Genomic DNA, 26316 nt, shown 5'->3' on the forward strand with positions numbered 1-26316 from the left:
CTTAAAGATGAAATTATGTTACCATATGTTTTACATGCCTTAAATGAGTTTTCATGGAAAAAGATTTGAAAGAATGGAATTTCATTGAAAAGAGTTTTAAAAGAAAGTTTGTTTTCTGAAAGGAAATACCAGATTTAAAGGATTTCTAAAACTTTTGGTTAGAGATTCTGAGAAATGAGAATGTTATCTGATGATTATATGAGTTGCCTTAGATCAAGTAGGGTTGTATGCTTGCTGCCTTAGTTCGAGCAGGATTGTACACTTGAAGCCTTAGCTCGAGTGGGATTGTACACTTGAAGCCTTAGTTCGAGTGGGATTGTACACTTGAAGCCTTAGTTCGAGTAGGGTTGTTCCCTTGAAGCCTTAGTTCGAGCGGGTTTGTACGTTTGTTTCCTTAGTTATTCAAGGTTGAGATGCCTTAGTTCTAGCAGGGTTGAAGCCTTTGTTATTGCAAGGCTGAAGCCTTAGTTCGAATATGGCAGTTTGCTAAATGTGTTAGTATATGTATCTATGTAAAATATGCATGAGCTATTTGATACGCATCTATTAGTATTTAAACTGACGTTTTACATCATAACAAACATGTTATAAATTATTTTATTCACTTCATATGATGGGGTATGACGTGATTATATGTAGTAAAGAAAATGTAAAAGAACATAAGTTTCATTCTATTATTATGTATAAAAGCGCTCTAGTTTGCATGATTTGCAGACTGGAAATGGCACTTTATAAACAAATATTTTGTGAGAACCAAGCATTGTGGTAGCTGTTTAGTAAAACACAAGTAAGAGGGATTTTCCAAAAAGAAAAATGGGGCAAACATCACACATTAATGGGTAGAATGTTTGTAATTGGTGATCCGTAGACTCACACATCTACCTGTAAAATTGAGGTAATTTTACAGATGTTGCTGAGGAGGCAATCGACAAAGTCCCGTATGAGTGTGTGGACTTTTGTCCATGATGCTGGCAGGAGGCCTCCCTTTTGATGGGCTAACTTTCTTTAAATCAGTTGTAGTTATTTCATATGCGGCTTATGGCAAATTTTGATTTGTAATAGACAATAGTTGTAAAGATGTAATGACATTCTAGTTCATGTTTATAGATATTTATTTTCAGTAGAAACTTTGGTATATTGTGCTTTTGAGGTGAGTTAGTGGTTTCAAAAAGAAAAGAAAAAATTTATACTTGGTAATTTTCTGCTGTGAGTGTTTTTGTATGTAGTAGTGCTATGTGGAAATAAAAGTCAGGGCGTAATATGGATTGCCATTGTCTATAGTTTTTTATCAGGACACGTGATTCCTTAGTTATTTTTGGAGGCGCTTGTGGAGATTGTCTAACACCAAGCTGGAATTTAGTAGTGCCTATCATCCTCAAACCAATGGGCAAACGGAGGTGGTTAATCAGTCTTTGGGAGGCTTGCTTAGAAGCTTGGTGGGAGATCATTTGAAGCCATGGGATCATAAGCTATCAAGTAGACTTTGCCTACAATAGGTCTACTAATCGGAGTACCGGGTTTAGTCCATTCTTCATTGTGTACGAATCTACTCCTTGGGGACCATTGGACCTAGTACCAGTTCCTGATTTGAAGAGAATGATTGCAAAGGCTGGAGATTTAGTTACTCAAGTTCAGGAGGTTCACAAGGCGACTATTCAAAACTTGCAAGAGTCAATGGCAAAATATAAGGCTAGTGCGGAGAAGAGGCAAGCTGTGGAGTTTGAGGAAGGCGACTTTCTATGGACTAACTTGACAAAAGATAGGTTTATGTGGGAAAACATGTTTAATGACTTGTATTCTATACTTGTATAGTTAACTATTTTAGGAAATTATGTAACAGCCTGTATTCCTAGAATTAGGCTGATTTGGTTAGTGTTAGAAGAATGTAGAAGAATGTGTTAGAAGAATGTAGAAGAATGTATTAGGGTATGAGGGCAATTTGGTCATTTATGTATTCTCAAAGCTTATATATAATATGTGTGAGGTAGGCTATGGATCTTTGAACAGCCTCCTCTTTTCTCTATACTTTATTCATAAAAACCTCTCAACATGGTATCAGAGCCTAGGGTTTATACCTTTTCCTGATATCTTATTCTTCTCTCCCAAATCTTTTTCTTTCTTTTAGTTTAATCGTTTTTTTTTTTCCCCGGTTCTCTTTCCTTTTTTTTTTTTTTTTTTCCTCTCCCATTTATATTGCTACTGCTTGAACGTAGTTGAAGTGCTGGGCTTCAAGCCCGTGGTGGAAGATGGCGCTAGGTTCTCCATCGCCGATGGTATGAACCGCCGTCATCTCCATGGGCCTTAAGTAGTCGTCGATGATCGGTTGGTGCTGTCTGTAGTGCTGTCGGAGGTGTGGTTGTCGTCGTTGGTTGTTTTCCGGCACGATTTGGGTGTCGCCGGCACGGTTTGGTTGTCGTCGGCGAGGTCTGGTTGTCTCCGGCGCAGTTTCGGCGAGATCTGGTTGTCTCCGGCGCAGTTCCGGCGAGGTCTGGCTGTCTCCGGCGCAGTTCCGGCAAGGTCTGGCTGTCTCCAGCGCATTTCCGGCGATGTCTGGCAGTCTCCGGCGTGGTTCCAGCAGTTTTTACAGACGAAGATTGGGTGTTTGGCTCCGGGTTCCTGCTGTCGCGTATTCGGGATAAGGATATCCCAACCTTCAACCGGGATAAGGCTATCCGGTTTCTGGTTATCCCCTGTCCAGACCGGTCCAGCCCATTTTCCGGCCGGTTCAGTCCATTTTCCGGCCGGTTCAGTCCGGTTCAGGCCAGGTTCAAGCCGGTTCAGGTCAGTTTTTGCTAATTTCTCTCGGTTTCTTCCGGTTCACTATGGTTTAGACCTGTTTTTGCTCAACTTCAGTCCGGTTCAGGTCAGTTTTTGACGTATTTTATCGATTCTACCATGGTTTGAGTTGTTTTTGGTTGGCATTCATCATTGTCAGCAAGCTTTGCTTTGAGTTGGGGCTGTTTTGTGTGAGTTTTTTTTTGGTAGTTCGTTGGTTGGTGGACTTGTGTAGTTGTTTGCATCTGGTTAGTGCATTATCATGGCTCCTCCTTCCGATTTAATTAATTCTGCCTCTATGGGTCCGGCTACTATGACACTTGTGAAACTTAATGGCAAAAATTATAGTTATTGGTCACGATCTGTGGAAGTATACTTGAGAGGGAAAGGTCTGTATTCTCACTTCGAATATGAGCAATCTCCGGAAGATGACTCCAAAGGCCTTTGGGACTAGGCCGATAATCAGATTATATCTCTTATGTTGAATAGTATTGAACCTCACATTGGATCCTCATGTCTCTATCTTCCTACTGCTAAAGCAATTTGGGATCATCTCCGGCATATGTACTCTGGCGCTGGGAATATCACTCGAGTTTATGAGGTGTGTCAACGATATTTTGGACTAGAACAAGGTACTCAATCTTTAGATGAGTACTACAATCAGGTTGTGACCGTCTGTCGGGAACGAGACATGTATCAGCCACTCTCCACTGACTTGCAGAAAATGGAGAAGCAACGTCAAGATGTGGATGTGGTTCGATTTCTTCTCGGCTTGAAACCTGAGTATGAGTCTGTTCGTGCGCAGATTTTGGGAGGTTCTGGTCTCCCATTGCTTTCTGAGGTTTTTTCTCGGGTTCAGCGTGCTACTATTTCTGATCATGGTTCTTTGTTGAGCATGGAACGTACTGGTGATCGTGCTGCATTTATTGCTGCCCGTGGTAGTTATGGTGGTACCCGTGGGGGGCGTGGCAGTCGAGGTGGTCGTGGTTTTCGTGGTGGCCGTGATTTCCGGGGAGGTGGTCGCATTGGAGGTCGTGGGCCTCGCAAATGCACTCATTGTGGCCGTACCAATCATTCTGTGGAGTTTTGTTGGGACTTACATGGCACACCATCCGGGTTTGCCAATCAGGTTACTTCTCATGAGGGTTCTCTAGCCTCGGCTGGACCACTTGGTACTCCAAGCTCACCCCTTGAGAATGATCTCATCTCCATCCCGAAAGATGAGTATGCTCAGTTCTTAGCCCATAAGCAGGCCTCTTCCTCTTCCACTGCTACTCTTGCTCAGTCAGGTACTGCATCTCACTGTCTTTTATCCTCCACTAGCAACCCGTGGGTTATCGATTCTGGCGCCAATGAACATATGACTGGTTCGTCTACTTTCCTCTCTAATTATCATCCTGTCGCATCACCTAGAAGTGTCACCCTAGCTAATGGTTCCCTATCCAAAGTGGTCGGTTTAGGCACTACCCATCTGAGTCCTGACATTGAGTTGTTATCTGTTTTACATGTCCCTGGCTTTCCTTTTAATTTGTTATCTATTAGTCAAATCACAAAATCCCTTAACTGTTCAGTTAGTTTTTATCCTTCTCTATGCATTTTTCAGGATCTCAAGACGAGGAGGATGATTGGTATGGGGCATGAAGTTGATGGCCTCTATTATCTCGATCTAGCACCCACAATTTCCTCTCATGCGTTGCAGTCGTCGGCCTCCGCTCTTCAGTGGCATTGTCGTCTTGGTCATCCTTCCCTTTCTACATTGAAGCATCAAGTCCCCAGTCTTCGTCATGAGACGTATGTGCCTTGCGAAGCTTGTCAGCTTAGCAAGCATCATCGTGTCTCGTTTCCGTCTCGTGTTGTTAATAGGGTTTCTAGTGCTTTTGAGTTAGTTCATTCTGATGTATGGGGTCCAATTAATATCGCAGCCAATAAATTCCACTATTTTGTGACCTTTGTGGATGATTTTTCCCGTATGACATGGTTATTTTTAATGAAAAATCGTTCAGAGTTATTTTCTATTTTCCAACTTTTTCGCACTATGATTAAGACTCAATTTGCTCAGAAAATCCGTATTTTGCGTTCGGATAATGCTAAAGAATATACATCTCATTCATTTGCCTCTTATTTGTCTGATAAAGGCATTATCCATCAAACATCCTGTGCTCACACTCCACAACAAAATGGTGTGGCTGAACGCAAAAATCGTCATTTATTAGAAATCGCATTTTGTCTCTTAATTCATATGCATGTTCCCAAACAATTTTGGAGTGATGCTGTCCTCACCGCTTGTTATTTAATTAATAGGATGTCCTCCTCGGTCTTAGATGGTACCTCTCCTCATTCTCTTTTATATCCTTCTTCCTCCTCATTCTCCTTGCCATTGAAGGTTTTTGGGTGTGTTTGCTATGTTCATAATTTGGGTCCCGGATTTGATAAGCTTGACCCTCGTGCTACTAAATGTGTCTTCCTTGGGTATTCCACAACCCAAAAGGGATACCGTTGCTATAGTCCGGTTCTTCGACGCTACTTCACTAGTGCCGATATCACATTTGTTGAGTCTCTCCCCTATTTTTCTGCTACTACCTCTTTGGGTGACCCTTCCCTTGAGCCTGATGTCGAGTCTCTTCCGCTGCCTATTCCTCTTCTCTCTGTGCCGGTCTCTCCTTCTCCTCCGGTCTCGCTACCTCACCACCAACCTGCTCCACTCCAAGTTTATCAACGCCGACTTCGACCATCAGCTCCTGCACCGCCATCATCATCCTTATCGTCTCCAGATCCGCTGCCTCCACATCCATCCGACCACTTGCCTATTGCCCTACGGAAAGGTACACGTTCTTGCACTACCCAACATCCTATTAGTCAGTTTGTCTCCACTCGTTCTTTATCCCCTACATTCTCTTGCTTTCTTTCCCATCTCTCTACTGTTTCTATTCCTAAGACAGTGCAGGCTGCAATATCTGACTCTGGTTGGAGGCAAGCTATGGAATTGGAAATGAAGGCCTTGCATCACAATGGGACATGGGAGCTTGTTCCCTTACCACCTAATAAGAAAACTGTGGGTTGCAAATGGGTCTACACAGTTAAGTTTCATCCTGATGGTTCGGTTGAAAGATTGAAAGCTCGGTTGGTTGCTAAGGGCTATACGCAAACGTATGGTATTGATTATGATGACACTTTTTCTCCTGTTGCCAAAATTTCATCTATTCGTGTTCTTATTTCCATGGCTACTAATCTTGATTGGCCCTTGTTCCAATTGGATGTCAAAAATGCCTTTCTCCATGGGGATTTGAGTGAAGAAGTTTATATGGAGCAACCACCTGGGTTTGTCGCTCAGGGGGAGTCTCCGGGCTATGTTTGTAAATTAAGAAAGGCATTGTATGGTCTCAAGCAATCACCGCGGGCATGGTTTGGAAAGTTCTCTGAAGCGGTACTGAAGTTTGGTCTGCAGAGATGTCAGACAGATCATTCAGTATTCCACTTACATACTAGTGCTGGCTATATTCTCCTTGTGGTATATGTAGATGACATTGTCATTACTGGGGATGATTCAGGAGGCATTGCCCGATTAAAACAATTCCTACAGGATCAATTTCATACAAAGGATTTGGGCAAACTTCGATATTTTCTAGGCATTGAAGTTGCTAGATCTCGAACAGGTATCAACTTGTCCCAGAGAAAGTATGCACTTGACTTATTAGAAGAGACAGGTCTTTTGGGTTCTCGGCCAGTTGATGTTCCAATGGATCCAAATAAGAAATTACTAAAGGATGAAGGTGAATTATTTGAAGATCCCAGCAGATACCGTCGTCTAGTTGGGAAGTTGAACTATCTTACTATCACCAGGCCAGATATTTCATATGCCGTTAGTGTTGTCAGTCAATTCTTGGAGGCTCCTCGGGTTTCACATTGGGAAGCTGTTACTCGGATTATTCGTTATGTAAAGAGACAACCTGGTCTAGGAATATTGTATAGACCAAATGGACATCTCAGGGTAGAAGGTTTTACTGATGCAGATTGGGCAGGTTCTCCTTCAGATAGACGGTCTACTACAGGGTATTGCACATTCTTTGGTGGTAATCTTGTAACTTGGAAGAGTAAGAAACAGACTGTGGTGGCACGATCTAGTGCTGAAGCAGAGTACAGGGCAATGGCTCATACGACTACTGAGTTGACATGGTTACAACATTTCCTTCAAGAGATCGGCTTCTCGACTACTACTCCTATCCCATTATCTTGTGATAACCAGGCTGCCATACATATTGCATCTAACCCGGTTTTTCATGAAAGGACTAAACACATTGAGGTTGATTGTCATTTCATCCGAGACAAGATACTCAATGGAAACATATCTACAGTATTTGTGAAGTCTGGAGACCAATTAGCTGATATGTTTACAAAGTCTTTATGTCGTAACCGGTTAGAGTTTATTTGTTCCAAGCTGGGCTTATATGATATATATGCTCCAGCTTGAGGGGGAGTGTTAGAAGAATGTAGAAGAATGTGTTAGAAGAATGTAGAAGAATGTATTAGGGTATGAGGGCAATTTGGTCATTTATGTATTCTCAAAGCTTATATATAATATGTGTGAGGTAGGCTATGGATCTTTGAACAGCCTCCTCTTTTCTCTATACTTTATTCATAAAAACCTCTCAACAGTTAGTGTCCTATTATATCCCATAAATTATGGGATTTGAAATAACTTAGTTAGTTTTCCTTTTCTGCTGCTAGGGTTGATGTATATAGCTAACGTTTTGTGTATTATTCAAATTAATGAAGAATCAGTTTCTGTCAGTTTATAGTCGGAGAGTATAACAAGCTACCTGCTCGCAACATTGGATTGGTGGATATCATTGAGAACATCAATTTAAATGCATACCGGTTGAAGCTACTAAACCACATCAAGATGTTCAATGTATTCAATGTCAAACATAATGCTCCATACATGGGAGATTTATTTGATGACAATCAGAATTCGAGGGCGAATTCTCTCCAACCAGGGAGGATGATATCGATCGGTCTCCATTCGATTTTATGAAGAAATCTGGAGAAGACATGGGGGTCTGAACAAGGTCCAAAGCACGCCCGTACGAGCTTGCTAAGAAGGCTTGGGGAAGGAGATCCAAGAGCCTTGTTAGCTAGCTTGTCAGCTTGGTGTGCTGACAAGGTTACTTGAAGAAGAAATATAAGGGCTACTTGAGAGCCTCGTCAGCAAGCTGTCCTAACGAGCTCAATTTTAAAGGAGCTCTTGAGAAACTTGTCAGCTATCTCGTCTGCAATGGTTTGTGACAAGATCACATCGTCAAGACAATTAAGTGTCCCCATCTTGGCACGATCACATTAGTTCGACAGAACAAACTTAATTTCAGTGTTTTAGTAGGGTTAGAAGTTTAAGTACTATAAATACTTTTTATATATGGGCCATATGGCCGTAGCTTTTATTCATTGGTTTTCAATAAGAAACACTCAAGGAGTGGTTTTCTATCTATCATACCTCGAATCCTTGATTTGTTCTTGGTTTTGAGAAGAATTGTTAGCCTAGTATTGTTGTTTTTGCAATCCACTACACCTGTGCTGCATCATACATATATTATTATTTTTTTTATAATTAAAAGTCATTGTATTAAAAGCGCAAGGAGCGCAACTTATGTACACAGGAAGTATACAAAAGAGCCCACTACACGAGCTTTAAACTGAAAAGGACGCACATAGATCTTACATGTATTATTGTGTGATGTGTATAGAGAGATCAATTTTATTTGAAGACTGTTGGTCACCTGTTTTAGGTCTTTATTTGTTGGTAGAATGCAAATATTATTTTCCACGGTCTCGGAAAGACCTTTAGTCTATTAATATGATAGGTAGGCATTTCCCTTCATAGTTATGGATTATTGAATTTCAAGCCAAAAAAAGGGGAAAAAGCTTGTAAGTTGTCAAATTAATGTGAAACAAAAAATTGAATTGTCATTATTGGTAATTGAAATCTACTTTCATTCGTACACACACATGTAGATTTATACACACACACACACACACACAACCTTCTGATACCTGCTATGCATTGTTGACATCCTAAAGGGGCAAAGGGAAAAAGCTGAAACATTGAATTTTATGATTTGGAAAATTTTATGATCTGGTAATTTGTGGATGACAGCTCATTATTGCCTCAACTTACCAGGTCAGAACATTTACCATGAACTTCCATGTGGCTTGCTGTAAGGAAACGGTCATTTTCAGCCAAATGTTTCTTTTCTGAGTACCTGAAAGCAAGGTTTTTCAACCTTTCATGCCCCCCCCCCCCCCCCCCCCCCCGCCAAAAAAAAATGTTAGTCTCTCTTGGTTAGCATGGAAAAGTGCTGCCCAGAACCTAGATGTGGAAAGTGGGTAAAATTTCCTTATTTACTTCTATTATATTATTTAAGCGTGATATGTTCCAATGTTAAGGAGCATAGCTTTGTAATATATGGAATATTCTTATATTTCTCTTCATCATTTTCTTGCAACTCACTAAATGGTGGCTGTTGAGCAGCTCTCCCGCCAACAAAAAAAAGTGCACACACGCAGTAGAGAAAGAATAGAAAATCCAAATATTAAGGAGCTTCTTTTGGTGGAACCAAAACTTGGCAAGAATCCAAACATGTGATATGAAGCTCCTGCTGGGCTTCTTAAATTTCAGAATAAAATGTTCTGTAGTAAATCAGTTTGTTGCGTACATACTCTTACATATTCTTAATCTGACATCAAAAAATTCGAAATGACTGTTTAGACTCTTTCATTTCATCTTGTAAAAACATTATTGTGAACTGATGCATGATATGTATGTAATGCTGGCAGGCCCACACAGTGCTAGAGATGAACTATACTGAGCAGCAACTTACGGCAGCTGTGGTTTCTGGTGGATTGAGACCAGTCCTTGCAGGTCTGGAGTTGGGTGCTCCATCAAGTCTCTTGTCACTGATACAGAGGTGTTGGGATGCAAGTCCACAGAATAGACCTTCTTTTGATGAAATAGTTGAGGAACTTGATTCAGTTTTAGAACACACAGAGACAGCAAAAGTAGAGGATATGACCCTTGGTGAACCTCCTAGTTCTCATGATGATCAGCTAATGGATGACACCAAAAACCTTCAACCTTACTTAGAGAGTATTAACTGGTCCACTCAGGGAGAACATTTCTCCAGGAGGGTTTCTTGTACAGCTGATTCTACTTTCAGAATGTGGCGTGATTCCTCATATGATCATCTGGCATACCATCCTGTACTTTCTTGGGGATCCTTTGCTACATGTGGCAGACGAGAGACTATGGAGGATACCCATTTCCTTATGCCCCATATGTGCAATGAAAAGGATATCCATGTGTTTGGTATCTGCGATGGTCATAGAGGTGCTTAATGATGATTTACTTTCTCTACTTAATGTTTAATTTAGAGCCACTTTCCAGGAAGAGTGGACTCTAATGACTATTAGGGATCAGTACTGCAATTAATTTGGTGATCAAGGGTAACTTCTCCACTTAATTTGCTCGAAATTCCCCCTTGTGATGTTATTCCTAAAGAGCTCAGGCATCAGTAGTGTTCAGGGAATAGTTAAAGCATCATTAAAAAGGTTCAAGAAAACTTCCCCTCAGAAATAACTTCTCATATTTTAGCTATCTTTCTATGTGAATGATGGATGGATTTCCTTCAAAGTAACATATTATTAAAAAAAAAAAAACCCTATCTGTTGTAGGGCTTATAATAATGATTTCAAATATTGTAGTTGTAGACAGAATTATGTTTGTATCCTGTAGACTCTAAGCAATGCATAGTTAATGGTTTGTGATTGCAACAATTGCAAAGTAAGGAAAAAAAATTAAGAAAAGAAACAATATAGAGTTATTGATATGTCTGTCTAATATGGTTTCATAAAAAGCATATTAGTGCCAAGTTGGAACCATCAAGGAGATATGGTTCATATACTCTGGAAACCAAAAACTTGTTTCAAATTTTTGCTTTCAATTTCCTGTTTTAATGGCTTGGAAGTTGGAAGTTGAAATAGATTTGATGAACACTCAACCCCAAGGGGTTGGATCAAATGGTAAGGACATTGGTCTTTGTGGTAATCCCATAAGGTCTAATGTTCAAAACCCATTGGGTGCAAACAATTTTTTGGGGCTAGCTCGCTGGCGAATCCCGAGTATTGTCCGATTCGTGTGGAGGGGGCGTTTTACTCGGGTCCAAGGTTTACCTGACAGGGGTAAGTACACGAAGTGACCCTGTTTTGGAGGGATTTATGAACACTCCACCCCTCCCCCCTCCTCCTTTTTTCAACTATTACTTCATGAAGACTGCTGGGTTTTCAGAAGTTATTCTTCCTTTTTTTGTTTCCTAGTATACACTGATGCTAATGCTTTAGCCACATCATAACTTATGGATGTTGCTGTAACACATGCAGGTGCAGCAGCTGCTGAGTTTTCTGCTCGAGCATTTCCAGGATTCTTGCAAAGTTTTGGTTCCACCAGCAGGTTTCTTCTGCTCTAGATTGACCCAATCCTCTACCTTGCATTATTATTTCTTAAATAATTATTTTTTATATACGAATGCAGTCCTTCAAACGCATTATTGGGAGCATTTGTTGAGACTGATGTTGCATTTAGAAAGGAGCTGGATTCTTATCGTAAATCCAAGAGAGTCATTCAAAAAGACTGGCATCCTGGTTGCACTGCGGTTGCTGCTCTCATAGTTGGAAATAAGCTTTTTCTAGCTAATGCTGGTGATTGCAGGGCAGTATTATGTCGGGCTGGTCACCCCTTTGTTCTAACTAATGTGAGCTGGGACTTGTATAGTGTATTACTTTGGCTTTTCTGGTTCACCATAAGGTGCTATTGTTCTCAAAGATATTTACTTTGACATATTAGGATCATGTTGCTAGCTGTCTTGAGGAGAGAGAGCGTGTTGTTAGTGCTGGCGGAGAAGTTAAATGGCAAGTTGATACGTGGAGGGTTGGTCCTGCTGCTCTCCAGGTTTTATCTCTTTGAACTTTATGGTCATAGGGTAATGCTGTTTTCCAAAAATATATGGACTATGCTCGTATCTTCATAATTGCATCGACAATTTCTCTATACTTATAAAAAAAAAAAAAAATCTCTTTTCCATTGGGCCAACGCTTTTTTTTATTTTTTGATATGTCCGCACAAGAGGGGGAGGGGGATTCGAACTATTGACCTCGGCTTCATTAGGCGTGGTCCTAGCCGATTGAGCTATCTCTTGAGGACTGTCTCAATTTTTCACTGTGTCTCAATTTTTATCTTTATGTTCCTCTTTCTCTCTTTAGTGTGGCTTTTTTTTATATACTTCATGTGTACTAAGGTTGCCCCTTTTACGCTTTTCAATGAATCACTTATTTATCAAAAAAAAAAAAATTATCTTTTCTTCCATGACTTTATAAACATCTGTTATATTTTCTGTTTATGGAGTGTTCTTTAAGGACCCTTGTTTCGAGTTAGTATGCAGTACTTGATATGAATGATAATATGTTCTTAACCAATGCTTAACTTGCTTGACAAGAAAAAGGAAAAAAGATTAAAAAAAAACCTTTGATGTGAAAGCTTGATTGGCTTCGAAGAAGTTTGTAGTGGTAATATGCTTTGTGGTGTATAACCTATAACCTTCCTGCTTCAACATTAGTTCTGGTCATTTTGTTTGGGGAAAGGTAATAAGGGTAAAAATAACACGTACAATGGAGCAAGCAATTTTTGTGGTTTTCATTTTGGTTCTTATATAATTAATAAGAACAAGGTTAGGGGCTGAAACACAAAACAGCCACTTTCCCTTCTGTTATCTTACTTTTTGCCCCTTTCCTCTTCTTATTTCTTCTTAACATAAAGCCTACATCACTACTACCAAGGAGAAAGATTATTCAATTCCAACCTTGGACTTATAATTTTCTAGCACAATGTTATAAATTTGGGCATTGCAATTGTTTGCTGACTGGTACTCTAGTGCTATGGTTTTCTTTAATTTGTTGGCCTATCCGATATTATTTACCTTGTAAGGGACATTATATTTACTGTCCGTTTTTAAAACATAACTAAAATATTTCTAGGAAATCCATATGGGAAAAGTTTCTTGTCTATATCAAAGACAGACTTCTTGTTCGAAGGGTGAGGTTCCTATAACTATTTTATGGTACTGGTTGTCAATCATTTTGTCATTTAGGGAAGAAGGAAACACTCCAAGGGAGACAATTATAGATTGTTGTTGGAATATTCATGTGAGTGGTGTGATTGATTAAGTGGTTGAGTCCCATATTTGGTAGTAATGAAAAGAGTAAGTGGTTAATATAACATTGTTGAGTCCAAATCTGTTGGCTGAAACTTTCAGATTAAAGTGGTCCCAACAAGTTTGTCAAAGCCTCAAATGAAAATTCCTCTAGGTGTTAATGTTCAACTCTCATGTATTCAAGATCCCAACAAGTGGTATGTTTCGACAGAACAAGTGTTCAATGTGATTATGTGTCTTCTTAGTGGCTCTCATGGTAGAGCAATGGTTATTTACACACTAGATCCACCAATTGTTTTGAGTAAAAGCAATTGTGCTTGTCTGTTGGTGGCTCCCATAGTTATGCAAGGTGACTCTTGTGTTAACTCCACTCACGGTTGAGGGCAGGCACTCTAAATGGTGATTATTGGACCTGATGATGATCCATTGTACTTAGATTGTTTAGAAAACGGCTTTCATCCAAGGGGAAGTATAGACAAAATGCTTGATGTGGTTTAGAAGACTCACAGGTGAAGGGAGAGATTTGTTAACATATTTGTGTCTGTGTTTTGAAGTTGGTTAACTGGTCAACTCTTATATTGGGTAATAGTAACAAGAGTGAGTAGTAATATATTATTATTGTATCTATATGTATTGGTGTAACTGGATTAAGGTGGTGCCCCCAACGTGTTGTAAAAAGCCCTGACATAAAGACTCTTCAACTTGTTGATGATTAAATCTCAGAAAACCAAATCCTATTGAAGAATTCTTTATGGCTGTGCGAAACATATTCAATTAATAAACTCTTTTCTTTTAACAATCTTGTACTATAACGTTTTCTGTTGATGGTCAGTGGTTGAATCGCTAATCCTGTCCTTCTTAACAGGTCACTCGCTCCATTGGTGACGATGATCTGAAGCCTGCTGTAACCGCAGAACCTGAGATAATTGAAACTAATTTGTCTGAAGAGGATGAATTCCTGGTAAAGACCTTTATTTTGATGAATGGTGATTTACCTGGTACTTGTTTAATCATGCATGGAATTTGAACTTTATGGCTTGATTGTTGTGCAGAAAAATAGAATAGGAGAAAAAAATATTCTTATTGACTTATTTCTTGATTATTTTTATTTCCATGCAATTTCATAGGTTATATACAAGAAATCTAGGAACTAATATGGAAAGAAAAAATGACATATTACAATAAGATCAAATCAGAATAAATCAAGGAGGACCAAATCATAGATAGTTTCCATCTCCAACATGTTGAATACATCGATAGCTTTTAAGTGGGAAAATGGAAAAACGAAAGGGCAAGAAACTCTTATTGAGCATGTACAACTTCGTAAAAATGCATTGAGATAAATAACAGGAGGTTTGGGTAAGAGTTCCCTTTTCTAGTTGTCCTTACTCAAGGATGCTAAACATTTTCAATATCCTCATATTGGCTAGATAATTTATTTATTCATAAATCATCAAAATATCATGAAAAAAGTGCAAAAATGCACAATCCAAGTACACATGAAGTATGCAAGAGAAACATCGAGTTAGAAAGAGAAAAGACCAAGAAAATTATGAAAACCAAACAAAGGATAGTCTAGTGCAGCTATCCAAAGATAAAGAGTATTGAAGAAGAAAGACTTTAGTTCCACAATTGTCTTCAAAACTTCTATAATTATTTTCCTGCTATAGACACTACAAAAGGCATGACGGCACCATCTTCCATATTGCTACACTCAGAGGACTGCCAAATAACCCTCTCCAACAAGTAAACAGGTCCACTATTCGTCTAGGCATAACCCAAGTCAACCCAACACAATTGAAAATAACACGCCATAAGGCACTAGCAACCTCACAATGGATAAGACGATTATCAACAGACTTCCCACTCCTCTTACACATACAACACTAGTCAATCACAATGACATGCCGCTTCCTAATGTTATTTACGATGAGAATCTTCCCTAGGGCGGCCAACCAAGCAAATAAAGTTGCTCTCAAGGGGACCTTAGTTTGCCAAATACTCTTCCAGGGAAAGGGAGTGCCATCATAAGAGATAAGGACGTTGTAGAAAGGCCCAACCCATGTTAATTTCCCCTACGCAAAGTCCATTTTCGAAGGAGAAAGGTAGTATCCCAGATATTATATATATATATATATATATATATATATATATATATATATATAAAAGACCTTCCTCCCCTGCAAGTGAAACATGTGTTTCATGTCAAGCCAATTTTAAGTGGCCTATGAAGACACGGGTTGGGGTTGGGGGGGGGGGGAGGCATCTTCTCTGGGTCAAGACCCAGTTGTGGTAGTGGGTTTAGAGAGATTAGATGTGGCTCTTGCAGTTTTGAGCTTCGCCTGGCCTAGTGGTCCTCCGATAGACTCGCTGACAGCTTTCGATACCCAGATTGATGATGTGCAGACTGTTTTGAGGGCTGCAAGCAATGCGTCTATGCTAGCCGATAACCTTCCATTCACAGTGGAGCCTTCAGTGATCTGGTCGCAGTACCTGGCTCTTCCCCCTCCTTCAGAATTTGTCGGTGATGAGGTTGAGTTGGTCACTGTACTTCATGAGCTCTCTGATTTGAACTTTGGTGGCAATGTTTGAACATCTGGATGTGTGCCTCATCTGGTCTGGCAAGTAGACCCTAATGAAGGTATTGACAGATTCTATTTGCTTTAGAAATGTGGATTTCAAGGCCAAGTTAGTCCTAGAACATCAGAGATGAAGTTTGCCCTTGGTTTGGGCTCTTTATCGGCAACTCTAGAGTGGGCTTTTGTTGCTAAAGGGGGAAAGCAGATTCCATTGTTGGATTTCTTTATTTCCTCGTCTCCCTCTTCCTTAGAGGAGTTGCAACGTGGGGGGAGGTGGTAGAGCTAGTGTAGATAAGGGGAAAGGGATTGATTCTTTTGAGATGGATGAGTGTGATGCGGATGGTGTGGTTAAGAGTGATGCTCTTGTTAATGTAACTCAGCCATGCTTGGATGTGGAAGTGTTCTCTGAGGAGGAGCGCATTCGATTGAGATCTTGTCCCACTTTTACTAAAAAGGAAAGTGCAGGGACAGCTGTCAACCTGCGTTTTATAGACAATGAGGGAAATTCTTCATTTTGTGGGGCGGGACCGTGCAAGGGTTTTGAAGAGGAGCTCTTTGCCTTGTTTACGGCCTAAGCACACAACTCTCCTAAGGAGACGGCCTATAGTTCCAATTTGGGTAAAAAAGGTAGTAGAGAATTAAGAAGGTTATCTTGTTCCATTAACTATGATTTGACCTGTGGCAATGCTATCTGTGGCAGAGTCAAAGGAGGTCTGTGTGTGGTTATTGTGAAGCCTAAGTTGTTATCATTGAATGTGTGATGGTTAAATTAGGGACACAAGCGCTTGAGAGTCAGAAATCTGCTTAGACAGTTGAAGGCCGAATATTATTTGTTTGTAGGAATCTAAAACTGGAGCTCATCTCTAGTAGTGTTGTGTGTAGTTTTTGGGGATGTCAACACGTGGATTAGTGGAAAAGATCGAAGACTGTGTGGGGGAGTTTATTGTTGCTTGCTTGTGAAACGTTGAAGATGGCTTCTCTGGGCTTTTGCGAGAGTTTATGGGCCTAATTCTGATTATGATGGAAGGTATTTATGGGAGGATTTGGCTGGCTTACGTAGTTGGTGGAACTTGTTGTGGTGCATTGGAGGAGACTTAAATGTCACTCGATTTCCTAGTGAAAGATCAGGTGAAGCTTCCTTTTGTCCCACAAAATATCAATGTAGTATCCACAAATAGAATGTTGAATATGTTAAGCACATCAAAGTCCCTAAACCTCACAGAAAAGCGAGAAATAAGACCACCATTAACAGTTGCAGATAGCATTTTACTTAAAGCCTCCATAACAATAACAAACAACAAAGGCAACAAAGGATCTCCATACCTCAGATCACGCGAACTACTGAAGAATGCGGACAGATTGCCATTCACCAAAACAGAAAAGCACACTAAAAAATTTAATGTGCTATCCAAGAGCGCCATTTCAGCCCTAATAAAAACTCCTAATTCACATGATCATAAGCCTTCTTAATATCCAATTTGCAAAGCACTAGGCCTCACCAGGTCTGATCCTACCATCAAAACATTAATTTGCAATAATCACTAGCCACTCCATGCAAGAATTGTCGAAGACCGAATAATGTTTTCAAGAAAATGTTTTCCGCTAACGGTGCTTAGGATTCTATCCAAGTGAACCCTCTCAGGTAGAAGACACACTGTAGGATGACCCTGCATGTACCATCTTTTGCCTGACTGCATTCTTTTGGTAAATAGAGTCTAGAAAAGCACAGAACCATGGTAGAAATGAAAAGTTGCATGAAGTTTCTAGGATTGGGAAAACTCTTCTTTTTTTGTTTCTTCTGTTTTGTGACATCTTTTAGATGCTAAACTTCTTGAGAAAATTGGTTTGATAGAATTGAACTCCATGAACATTTCATAATTTTGTTAATTGTTGGAGTGATTGGTTAACAGATAATGGGCAGCGATGGGCTGTGGGACGTTGTGAGCAACACAGATGTTATAAGCATAATTAGGGACACCGTAAAAGAGCCTGGAATGTGCGCCAAACGGTTGGCAACGGAGGCTGCAGAGCGAGGCAGCAAAGACAACATCACTGTAATTGTTGTCTTCCTGCGTCCAGTATCTACTGCAGAGAGGATCTACTAAATTTCCTACTACTGAATTTGCATTAAGCATTGGGTCGTTTACAATCATTTTGTAAACCATTATTTCTCATTTTTTAAAGATGCAATTTATTAGGGAAAATATTATGCTTCACTTGATTTCGAATTTTACATCCCAATTTTCAATTTGCAAATTTAAGATTTGTGTTTACAATCATTTTAAATCTGAGATTTTTCTATATTCTTGTGTCAAATAAATAATAAAAATCATATGAAAATATAATTGTCATTTCCTATTATTTGTTGTTTTGAGTAGATAACTGTGACCAAATTAATGAACCACGCACAACGTAATGAATTAGAGAACTCAGATCATCCTATAGAGAAAACTTGGCTAACTCCGTCAACAGTTCTAAAATGAACCCTAATTTTTATGATCCACAACAAATATTTATATAGATATATGCCCAAACTTCCTTTCAAGGCCTTGATTTTTTCATTCACAGTGATCACACAAAAAGATGCCCTTGCCCATCTTTCTGAGATTCATCACTTACCAATCTTGGAAGGACTAAATTATTCTTAGGCCTAAGGGGCCCAACCCAAAGATACACAGGCCCAAAGTAAACTCAGCCCTGACCAAGGACCCGAGCTCACCAAATGGACATACACATAGAATCACCACCCCCTAGCTAAGGTTCTAAATGGCTTTGATCTAATTTGAGATAGGTTTAGGGCCGCTTAAAAGTGTGTTTAACACTCAAAAAATTCGTTTGGCAAAAAAAAAAAAAAAAAAAAGAACTCATTTGGAAAAAAAAAAATTAATAGTGTTTTTAAAGGTCCAATAAGCCTAAAAATAGTAAAAATGTACTTTTGGCAAAAGCTTAAAAATGAAGCTTTTGCCCAAAAATACTTTTTGACTTAAAAGTTTTATTTTTCAAGTACAATTTCAAACAGACTCTTAATCTTAATCGAGAAAACACTTGTCAGTTGATGCTCCTCCAAACTATTTTGGAAATGAGACAATTCAACATAGTGTGTTGAGTTGTTTCTATTGCGCCTTTGCAAACAGGACAATTCCATCTTTCTTGCTTATCATCATAAATGAATCTACTCAGATTTGAGAAATTTGGGAGAATATCCCAAGCAATTTTCCACATGAGGTAAGCCTATGTTGAAGCTTTAAACTCTATAACTTTTCCCAATAAGCAGGAAATAGAGAAGCCACCTTGAGAGGAGTAGAATTAATGATGAATTTTTTTTTTTTTTTTGGTCAACAAGGTTGGAGGGGGAAGCTAATTGTAGCTATCCTACTTAGGCGTGACTATAGTAGTACCAACCTGCGGGGCACGGCTCAGGAGGGACCTAAACGGTGGGAACCGCAGGCGTTCCCTCAAGACTGACCGAGCCATAACTTAACACCCGCCCCATCAGGGTATCAATAGGACTCAAGGTGGCTAACACTAATACGCTAAGAGATTCCCATTGTAAGAGTCGAACTTAGACCCTAGTGCATGCCCAACCTCATGGACATTCTCTTGAAGCCATTAAACTACCACTCTTGGTGGTAGAATTAATGATTTGCTCATGAGCAGACTTGACTGAAAATCTACCCGAAGGGGCAAGAACCTAAATCCATTTGTTTGTAGTTGTTCTTTGAGGTTAGTGAATGTTAAGAACTTGTTCTGCAGAAGAACTATCAAAAAGATAATATACCAAGCTAGTATTCCAACTCCTAGATGAAGGAATGATCAAATCCGAAATTTGCATATTAGGAGGGGAGATCAAGGCTGGATTTGGGGTAGGATTATAAGAAGGGAGAGTTGGAATCCAAGGATTAGACCAAATATCAATATGGTACCCTACAGAGATGGCAAGACAAGCCCCTTTATCAACAATAGGTCTATGTTTGAGGATCCCTTCTCAAATGTAAAAAGCTCCAGTTTCGGAGGAACTGCCAAGAAAATAGAATTATTCAAATACTTTGTTTTTAGACAATTCACCCAAAGAGCCGATTGACCGTTCAAAAGTTGCCAACTCAATTTAGCTCACAAAGAGCTATTAAAATCAGCTATTGATTTGAATCCCAAACCCCCCCTGGGAATTATATCAATTACGTCAAAAAATTTTAAAGTATGACAACACAAAATCCCAAATATTTCGAACTTTCTACAACTACATGAAATTATCTTATTGACATGGTCGCAAACTACTTTGTACTCTTTACTTTCATTGAAAAACCCAACAATATATTCATGCACTAGCCGGTTGTCATTGCGGTATTTTATTATTGTTGTTGATGCATAATCATACTCATCATGAAAATTTTTAAATATCACAAGAGTATATGTTTGTCTTGCCTGCTTCAATAAGGGAGAATTCTTTAATCCCAAAGTAGGCAATTTTTCTCGAGCATTAAATTCAACCTCAAATTCCTTATGTCGCTTTTGTTCTTTCACCCACTCAAAATGTTGAAAAAAATTCAACTATACTCAAATTTGATTTTAAGTAAGCTTTCAAGCCACCATTCAAGCTCTTACTAAGTTGAGCACTTTGCACTCCAAGAGTAATGGCATTCTTCATGCATGTGACATTTGGCCTATTTTGTCTTCAATTTGTATATATCGTCCAACCAACTAATTGACCCGACGTTGTACTTTTAAATCATTTTGTCCCAAGCATTTTGAAATTCAGCCTCATCATCATATTCAAACATACAAGATTTAAAGTCTCGTAGAAAATGAGAACCATCTCTCATGAAATTCCCCAAATGCTTGATGCCATTTTGCATTATGTGCCAAGTACATAATCCATGCCAGGTGTTTGGCATCACCTCAGTTAATGTCTTTGCCATTACAGCATCTTGATTTATAAAGATTGTTCAAGGTTTTTTACCTGCGTGTGCATCTAAGAAACTTTTAAAAAGCCATTTGAATGACTACCGTTTTATCATATAGAAGTTCAGCCCACAAAAATCACAACCCCTCTGTGGTGATTTAAACCAATAAATACAACTAGGGGTCTCAATTCTTTAGTAGTGTCATATGTAGTATCAAAAGCCATCATGTCACCAAAATAGACAGAGTCATCGATCATTCTTGCATCAGCCCAAAAAATGTTAATAATTTTTTCTTTGGTATCTAATTGGACTGCATAATGAAATAATGGATTTTTATTAATTTGTTCCTAGAAGTATTTCAATAAGCTACCTGCTTCACCATATATTAAGTTCATTTGTCATCTCGTTCGAAGATAATTTTTTTGATCGAGCTCAGTATATTCAATATTTGCCCTCTCACCAGCCTTTCTACTCATCAACGCATCGTGTTTTGCCTTAGGAGAGATTCCAGAAGCACATGCCAAATCAATTTCAGATGTTTGAACTTCTGACATTTTACGATGCGACCTCATCATATAAGTGGTTTCTTCAAGATGCAGAATATGATTATGTTCAACTACAAAATCATAAACCTTTATACTTTTCAGTCTCTCGTATTAATGAAACCGACAATCGTACAGAACAACCAGTCCTTGTATCATCTCGATGACAAGTGTAAAGAAGATTTCGCTTATCTACTCTTCGAACACCCTCCTTACAACAAACAAATCCCTTTGTTGTTAATTTTCCATCTAACGAACTTTTATTTTCAAGTTGTTTTCTCAAACCAAAACCCATTTGCTTTTCATAATTTTCCTAATGCTTCCCTGCATCCTTTGGAATATCAAATTCCATACCAACTTGAGGTGTCCAATCTGTTTGGGAATTCACATTTTGAGAGGAATTGGCCACAATGATATCCATTCCTTTTTCTTTTTCTTTTTAATGTAAAATTATATCTATGTCATTAACAAATAATAAATCAAAATTAAAATATGCCAAAATAACATCACAAAATAATTGCTGCATTTGGACTATTTCCTCCCATCTTATAGTACCGTATGAGCTATTGATAGAAATTACATGAAACTAAAGATAAAGATAACAATTACATGAAGCTAAATATAGAGATAATAAAGATTAAATCATTTCAACAATATACCACAGTCCACATAGATTTGCAATTTGGAAAAGTTTGAGTCTGTCGAATTTCTCTGTTCAACAATTGAGAGATGTACCCTGAAAAGTTTCAACTTTTTTCATTTAAAAAAAAAAAAAGAAAAGTTAGCAGAAGGAATCATAAGTTGCAACCTTTTTCACTTAAAAAAAAACAAAGAAAAAGAAAGAGGAATGGTAACTTTGAAACACGCAACTACAAGTAGCAACTAAAGACTAAAGATAAAAACCAAACCAACAAAAAATTAAAAAAAAAAAAAAAAAAAAAAAAAAAAAAAAAAAACACCAACGCGCCAACAAAATGGTGCCACTTAGCAAGTTTCGCGTTTTTGTCCACACAAACTATTGTTGTTAAAACAGAGTTTTGATTAGTGGCGAAGCCAAAATTTTGGTTTAGAATAAACAATTTTCTTTAAACTTAAGCCAAAAATTAATGTAAAAATTATAAATTACCAATCAAGTAAATAATTCAACAAAAAAATATTATTTTCTAAACATATAAATATAACTTACAATTTATTTTAATGGATAATTTTTGGCTTTGACCAATATTTTCACCGTACACCTCTCACTCCCTCAAAAGTTCAAAACAAATAACTAAGAAATTGATTAAATTATTAAAGTTTAAAGAATTACTGTAACAAGAATTTGATGGCCGTAGACTTCGAAGTTTGGCAGAATCCAATTCACAACTCAATAGCTTTTTTTTTACAAGTCAAGTAACTCTATAATTGAAATATATACTCTAGGTTTTATTTTCTTTTTTTCGTCTAAATAGTTGACTTTCAAACCAAATAAACTTAATTCTTTATTTTTTGAAGAAATTATTGAGGAATTTGTAACATAATCTAAAGCGATGGAACAATTATATATGACGGGCGTTAAATCACGTACGTGTAATGTTTGTAGAAGAGCACGAATATATAAGCTAATAGCATAATTGAACTGAACATATTACATACAAGTAAGTATAGAAGTTGTAGTAGTGTATGAGTGTGTGTATATATACATATATATTAAAAATAAAATTCGGGGTAATTACTTTTTGACCCCATGAACTATAGCGTTTTGGCATTTTTTTCTCATAAACTATCAACTATGACATGTGACTCCACCAAACTACTATCTTATGACAAAAAACCTCATTCCGTCAGTTAAAGAGCGAGGTTAAAATTGACAGTCAATGTTCATGTGCAAGTCATGTGCCATTTTAAAATTTTTTTCTTCCACTTTTGCCTTCATTTTAAATTATTTTTATGTGTTGGATTAGGGTTTAGGAAGGTATAAACGTCATTTTATGGGTCTAAAGTGAGGGCAAAAGTGGAAGAAAAAAAAATTTAAAATGGCATATGACTTGCACATGAGCTTGACCTTCAATTTTAACCATTTTAACTGACGGAATGAGACTTTTTGTCATAAGATGGTAGTTTGATGGGATATGTAAGGTGTCATAGTTGATAGTTCATGGGGGGAAAGTACCAAGGCACTGTAGTTCATGGAGGCAAAAGATAATTACCCCATAAAATTCCTTATATATATATATATATATAATTCCTCAGCATTTATTATTTAAAACACTCTTTAAATATTAATTGTTCACGGAACAGTTGACGAGTTACAACTTACAACCATCGTGGTTAATTCATGGAAGGACACCAATAATATTATTGGTTCAAATTTTAATAGAAAAAATAATCAATTTAGATTGGAGAGACATTGAAGCAAATTAATTTAAACATGTAGCAATATTAAATGCCATGCATCTTCTCACATTTATTCTTGAACAAACTTTCCATTTAGGGAAAAGGAGTCGCTAGCTATTGGTTTATGCCTAGCATATTTACTTTCATAGAAGCATAGTAGGATATTAATTATACTTGTTTTATATAGGAAATATTAAATGCTATTGTATGATACAATTAATAATTTCCTCAACAGAAAGAATCAAACTATGATCTCTAAGTCTCAAACTCTAATTTTATCATCTTTTTTTTTTCTTTGTTTTTTTTTTTTCCCTGTGTAAGAACCCTTAGTCAGTAATTGGTGGATCGGCCCGGCAAGGATAGGTGAAAGGTGTTCCTCTACTTAATTAAGCTTGAGAGCTCACCTATGTAGCTTTGTTCGCTTGCTCAGGCACCAAAGCGCATCTTATAGTCTCTTTATTATTATTTAGAGAGTTGCTTCTACGGGGTTGTGCCCTCCAACAAGAGATTGACACTTCAGTTTAGTACAAGTTAAGAAAAGAAAACAAACACATCCATATATGTAAGGTGAGATTTATTTATTTTTAATAGATTTAGATGTGATCATGTGCATTTGTTTACTTTTCTTAAATTGTACTAAGCTGATGTGTCAATATATAATTGGAAGGTACTAAAAAAACAATAAATTTGTATCATAACCACATCCAAGTTATTCTTTATCATTTAAAACACGAGATCCATAACCTTAATTAGTACAAGAAAGGTACGATTGTGTTGTAAAGTCAAAGACATAGAGGGCTTATCTTGTTACAATTATTACATTTCCTGCTTAAGAACATGCAGTATCTTCACAAGAGATATCATTCCATGCACGGAAGATATCAGATCGGCCGGCTTCTGTCCCCCATTAATACCGTGCATCCCTCTCTCTCTCTCTCAAACCCTAGAACCAACTCTTTTGAAGCTCCACAATGACGACGTCGTCGCCCTCTCGAGAACATATCTCAGCCAAAGAAAACAACGAGATCATGCAAGGAGTTGTACAGGAAACTCCCCCCACTGGGCCACCCATTCTTGCACTCAATCTGTTTGATTGTTTGCAGGAGGCGGCGGTAACCATTCGGCCGCCGCCGCCGGAGAAGCGGTCTTTCTCTTGCAAGTACTGCAACAAGAAGTTTTCCAATTCACAAGCGCTTGGAGGCCATCAAAACGCCCACAAGCACGAGCGAGCCGCAAAGAAGAAGGATAAATTAATATATATTTCTCCTGCAGGTTTTGAACATATAGATCATACGTCGTCGCTCCCGTATCCGGTTTTGGCTGCAAATCCTCTGCATGGATCTGTGAGCAAAACTCTAGGAGTTCAGGGGCACTCGATGATTCATAAGCCGAACTATAACGGTTGGCCACGTGGTAGACCCGGGTACGGGTATCAAGGTTACTGGCAAACCCAGGCTAATATTTATCAAGCACAATGCTTAGCGGCAAGGATTCATGAGCGTTTACCGTTGAATGTGAATACTTCAAATGGTGGCATGTCTCTAATTATGGGACCTTTTCCTAACGCAATTTCCAGTGAAATTTATCGTCAGAGTAGTACTTCTTCGCAATGCGAAACTTCTGGAGTTCTTGACTTGTCGCTCAAGCTTTAATGTGTTTTTTTTTTTTTTTTTTGGCATTACAATTCGGTAGTTTTAGTGATTTTTTTTTTCTTTATTAGAATTGGTACTTTAATTTCTCCATTTTCTTATTATGGGTTTGTAAATTGATTAAGTTTCATAAATTTTGGTTTTTATTTGAATTTGGTAATTAGCTACAAATGTTCTCAAAGAATTTAATTTAGTTCATTTTTTTTTTCTTTTTTTCTTTTTTTTATTTAGATTTGGTAATTAGCTACTAATGTTCTCATGGAATTTAATTTAGTTCATTCTTTTTTCTTTTTCTTTTTTTAACATTACAATTAGGTTGATTACTATAGTTTAAAGATAGTTTAAGAGTTTAGTTATTCTTTTTTTTCTTTATTAGAATTGGTTTTCAGAAATTTTGGTTTGTATTTGAATTTGGTAATTAGCTACTAATAAAGTGTTCTCATGGAATTTAATTTAGTTCATTGTCTCTCCTATGTCCCTTTATCACAAGAGAACACAAGAGCAAGGTACTGCATAATGATTTTTCATATATTACACTTACTCTCACTTCTTTAAGCTCACTTTCCCACATTGGTACTGCATAATGATTTTTCATAAGTGTAATATATTACACTTATTCTTCTCTTTAAAAACTATCATTAAATATGAGATGAATTTTTATTGGATTTTAATCTAATTGTAGTTTTAAAAGCCACCTATAAGTATGGAAAATTTGATATAAGTGAAAGTACGTGTATTATTACCTTGGTTTTTTTTTTTTTTTTGTCCAACCATTTTTGAGGTAACTACCGCGGTCGACAAAAACATGTTAAATGTCATTTTTACTGATAAAAATGTTGTTTAACGTCATTTTGTTTTTTTCTCTAAGAGTCTGTTGGAGATTGCGTTTGATAAATAGAGTTTTTAAGTTAAAATACGTTTTTTTTTGCAAAAGCTTTATTTTTAATCTTTTGTCAAAAAATGTATTTTGGTCTTTTTAGGCTTTTTGAACTCTTAAAACCGATTTCAATTTTTTTTTACTAAACGAGTACTTTTTTTCAAACAAACTTTTTGAGTGTTAAACGCACTTTTAAGCTCCTCACACACACACCCAAACAGGCCCTAAGTTGACTCCATTATAGATTTTTTAAAAAAAAAAAAAAAAAATACGATAAAGTCTCCCTCTATTTTTAGCCATTTTAACTTAAGATCTTAGTTTCTAAATAGAAAAATTTGAGACCCAACTTTGGGCCCACTGTAAA

General features: G+C 37.8%; 3 protein-coding genes and 1 pseudogene across 4 annotated transcripts in view; 3 read left to right on the top strand and 1 right to left on the bottom strand.

The window, feature by feature from the left end:
- The window catches only part of LOC132191452 (protein kinase family protein / protein phosphatase 2C (PP2C) family protein), a 36520-nt gene extending 18634 nt beyond the window's left edge, over positions 1 to 17886 (top strand). Inside the window, exons 7-12 of the mRNA XM_059606468.2 lie at positions 9604 to 10153; positions 11203 to 11272; positions 11354 to 11573; positions 11666 to 11770; positions 13894 to 13989; positions 17518 to 17886. Of these exons, the coding sequence (XP_059462451.2) occupies positions 9604 to 10153; positions 11203 to 11272; positions 11354 to 11573; positions 11666 to 11770; positions 13894 to 13989; positions 17518 to 17712 (1236 nt within the window). The 3' untranslated portion in view covers positions 17713 to 17886. The remainder of the gene's footprint in view (positions 1 to 9603; positions 10154 to 11202; positions 11273 to 11353; positions 11574 to 11665; positions 11771 to 13893; positions 13990 to 17517) is intronic.
- LOC148583317 (uncharacterized) lies at positions 2387 to 4500 on the top strand. 2 transcript variants are annotated; one of them, XM_088510863.1, is made up of 3 exons: positions 2387 to 2781; positions 2864 to 4142; positions 4379 to 4500. In XM_088510863.1, exons 2-3 carry the CDS (start codon positions 3254 to 3256, stop codon positions 4414 to 4416), a joined length of 927 nt encoding a protein of 308 aa, XP_088366989.1. In that variant the 5' UTR covers positions 2387 to 2781; positions 2864 to 3253; the 3' UTR covers positions 4417 to 4500. The 2 variants fall into 2 exon arrangements, with proteins under 2 accessions (XP_088366989.1, XP_088366988.1); XM_088510862.1 differs by having other exon boundaries at positions 2387 to 4142.
- A 1831-nt stretch (positions 17887 to 19717) lies between the features above and the next one.
- On the bottom strand, positions 19718 to 21471 carry LOC148583318 (protein FAR1-RELATED SEQUENCE 5-like; annotated as a pseudogene).
- Positions 21472 to 24397: 2926 nt separating this feature from the next.
- LOC132162271 (uncharacterized) lies at positions 24398 to 25078 on the top strand. Its single transcript, XM_059572529.2, has one exon. It carries the CDS (start codon positions 24398 to 24400, stop codon positions 25076 to 25078), a length of 681 nt encoding a protein of 226 aa, XP_059428512.2.
- The last annotated feature ends 1238 nt before the right edge of the window (positions 25079 to 26316 follow it).

The sequence above is a fragment of the Corylus avellana genome, chromosome 10 (assembly GCF_965113065.1).
Source record: "Corylus avellana chromosome 10, dhCorAvel1.hap1.2, whole genome shotgun sequence".
NCBI classification, from domain to species: Eukaryota; Viridiplantae; Streptophyta; class Magnoliopsida; order Fagales; family Betulaceae; genus Corylus; species Corylus avellana.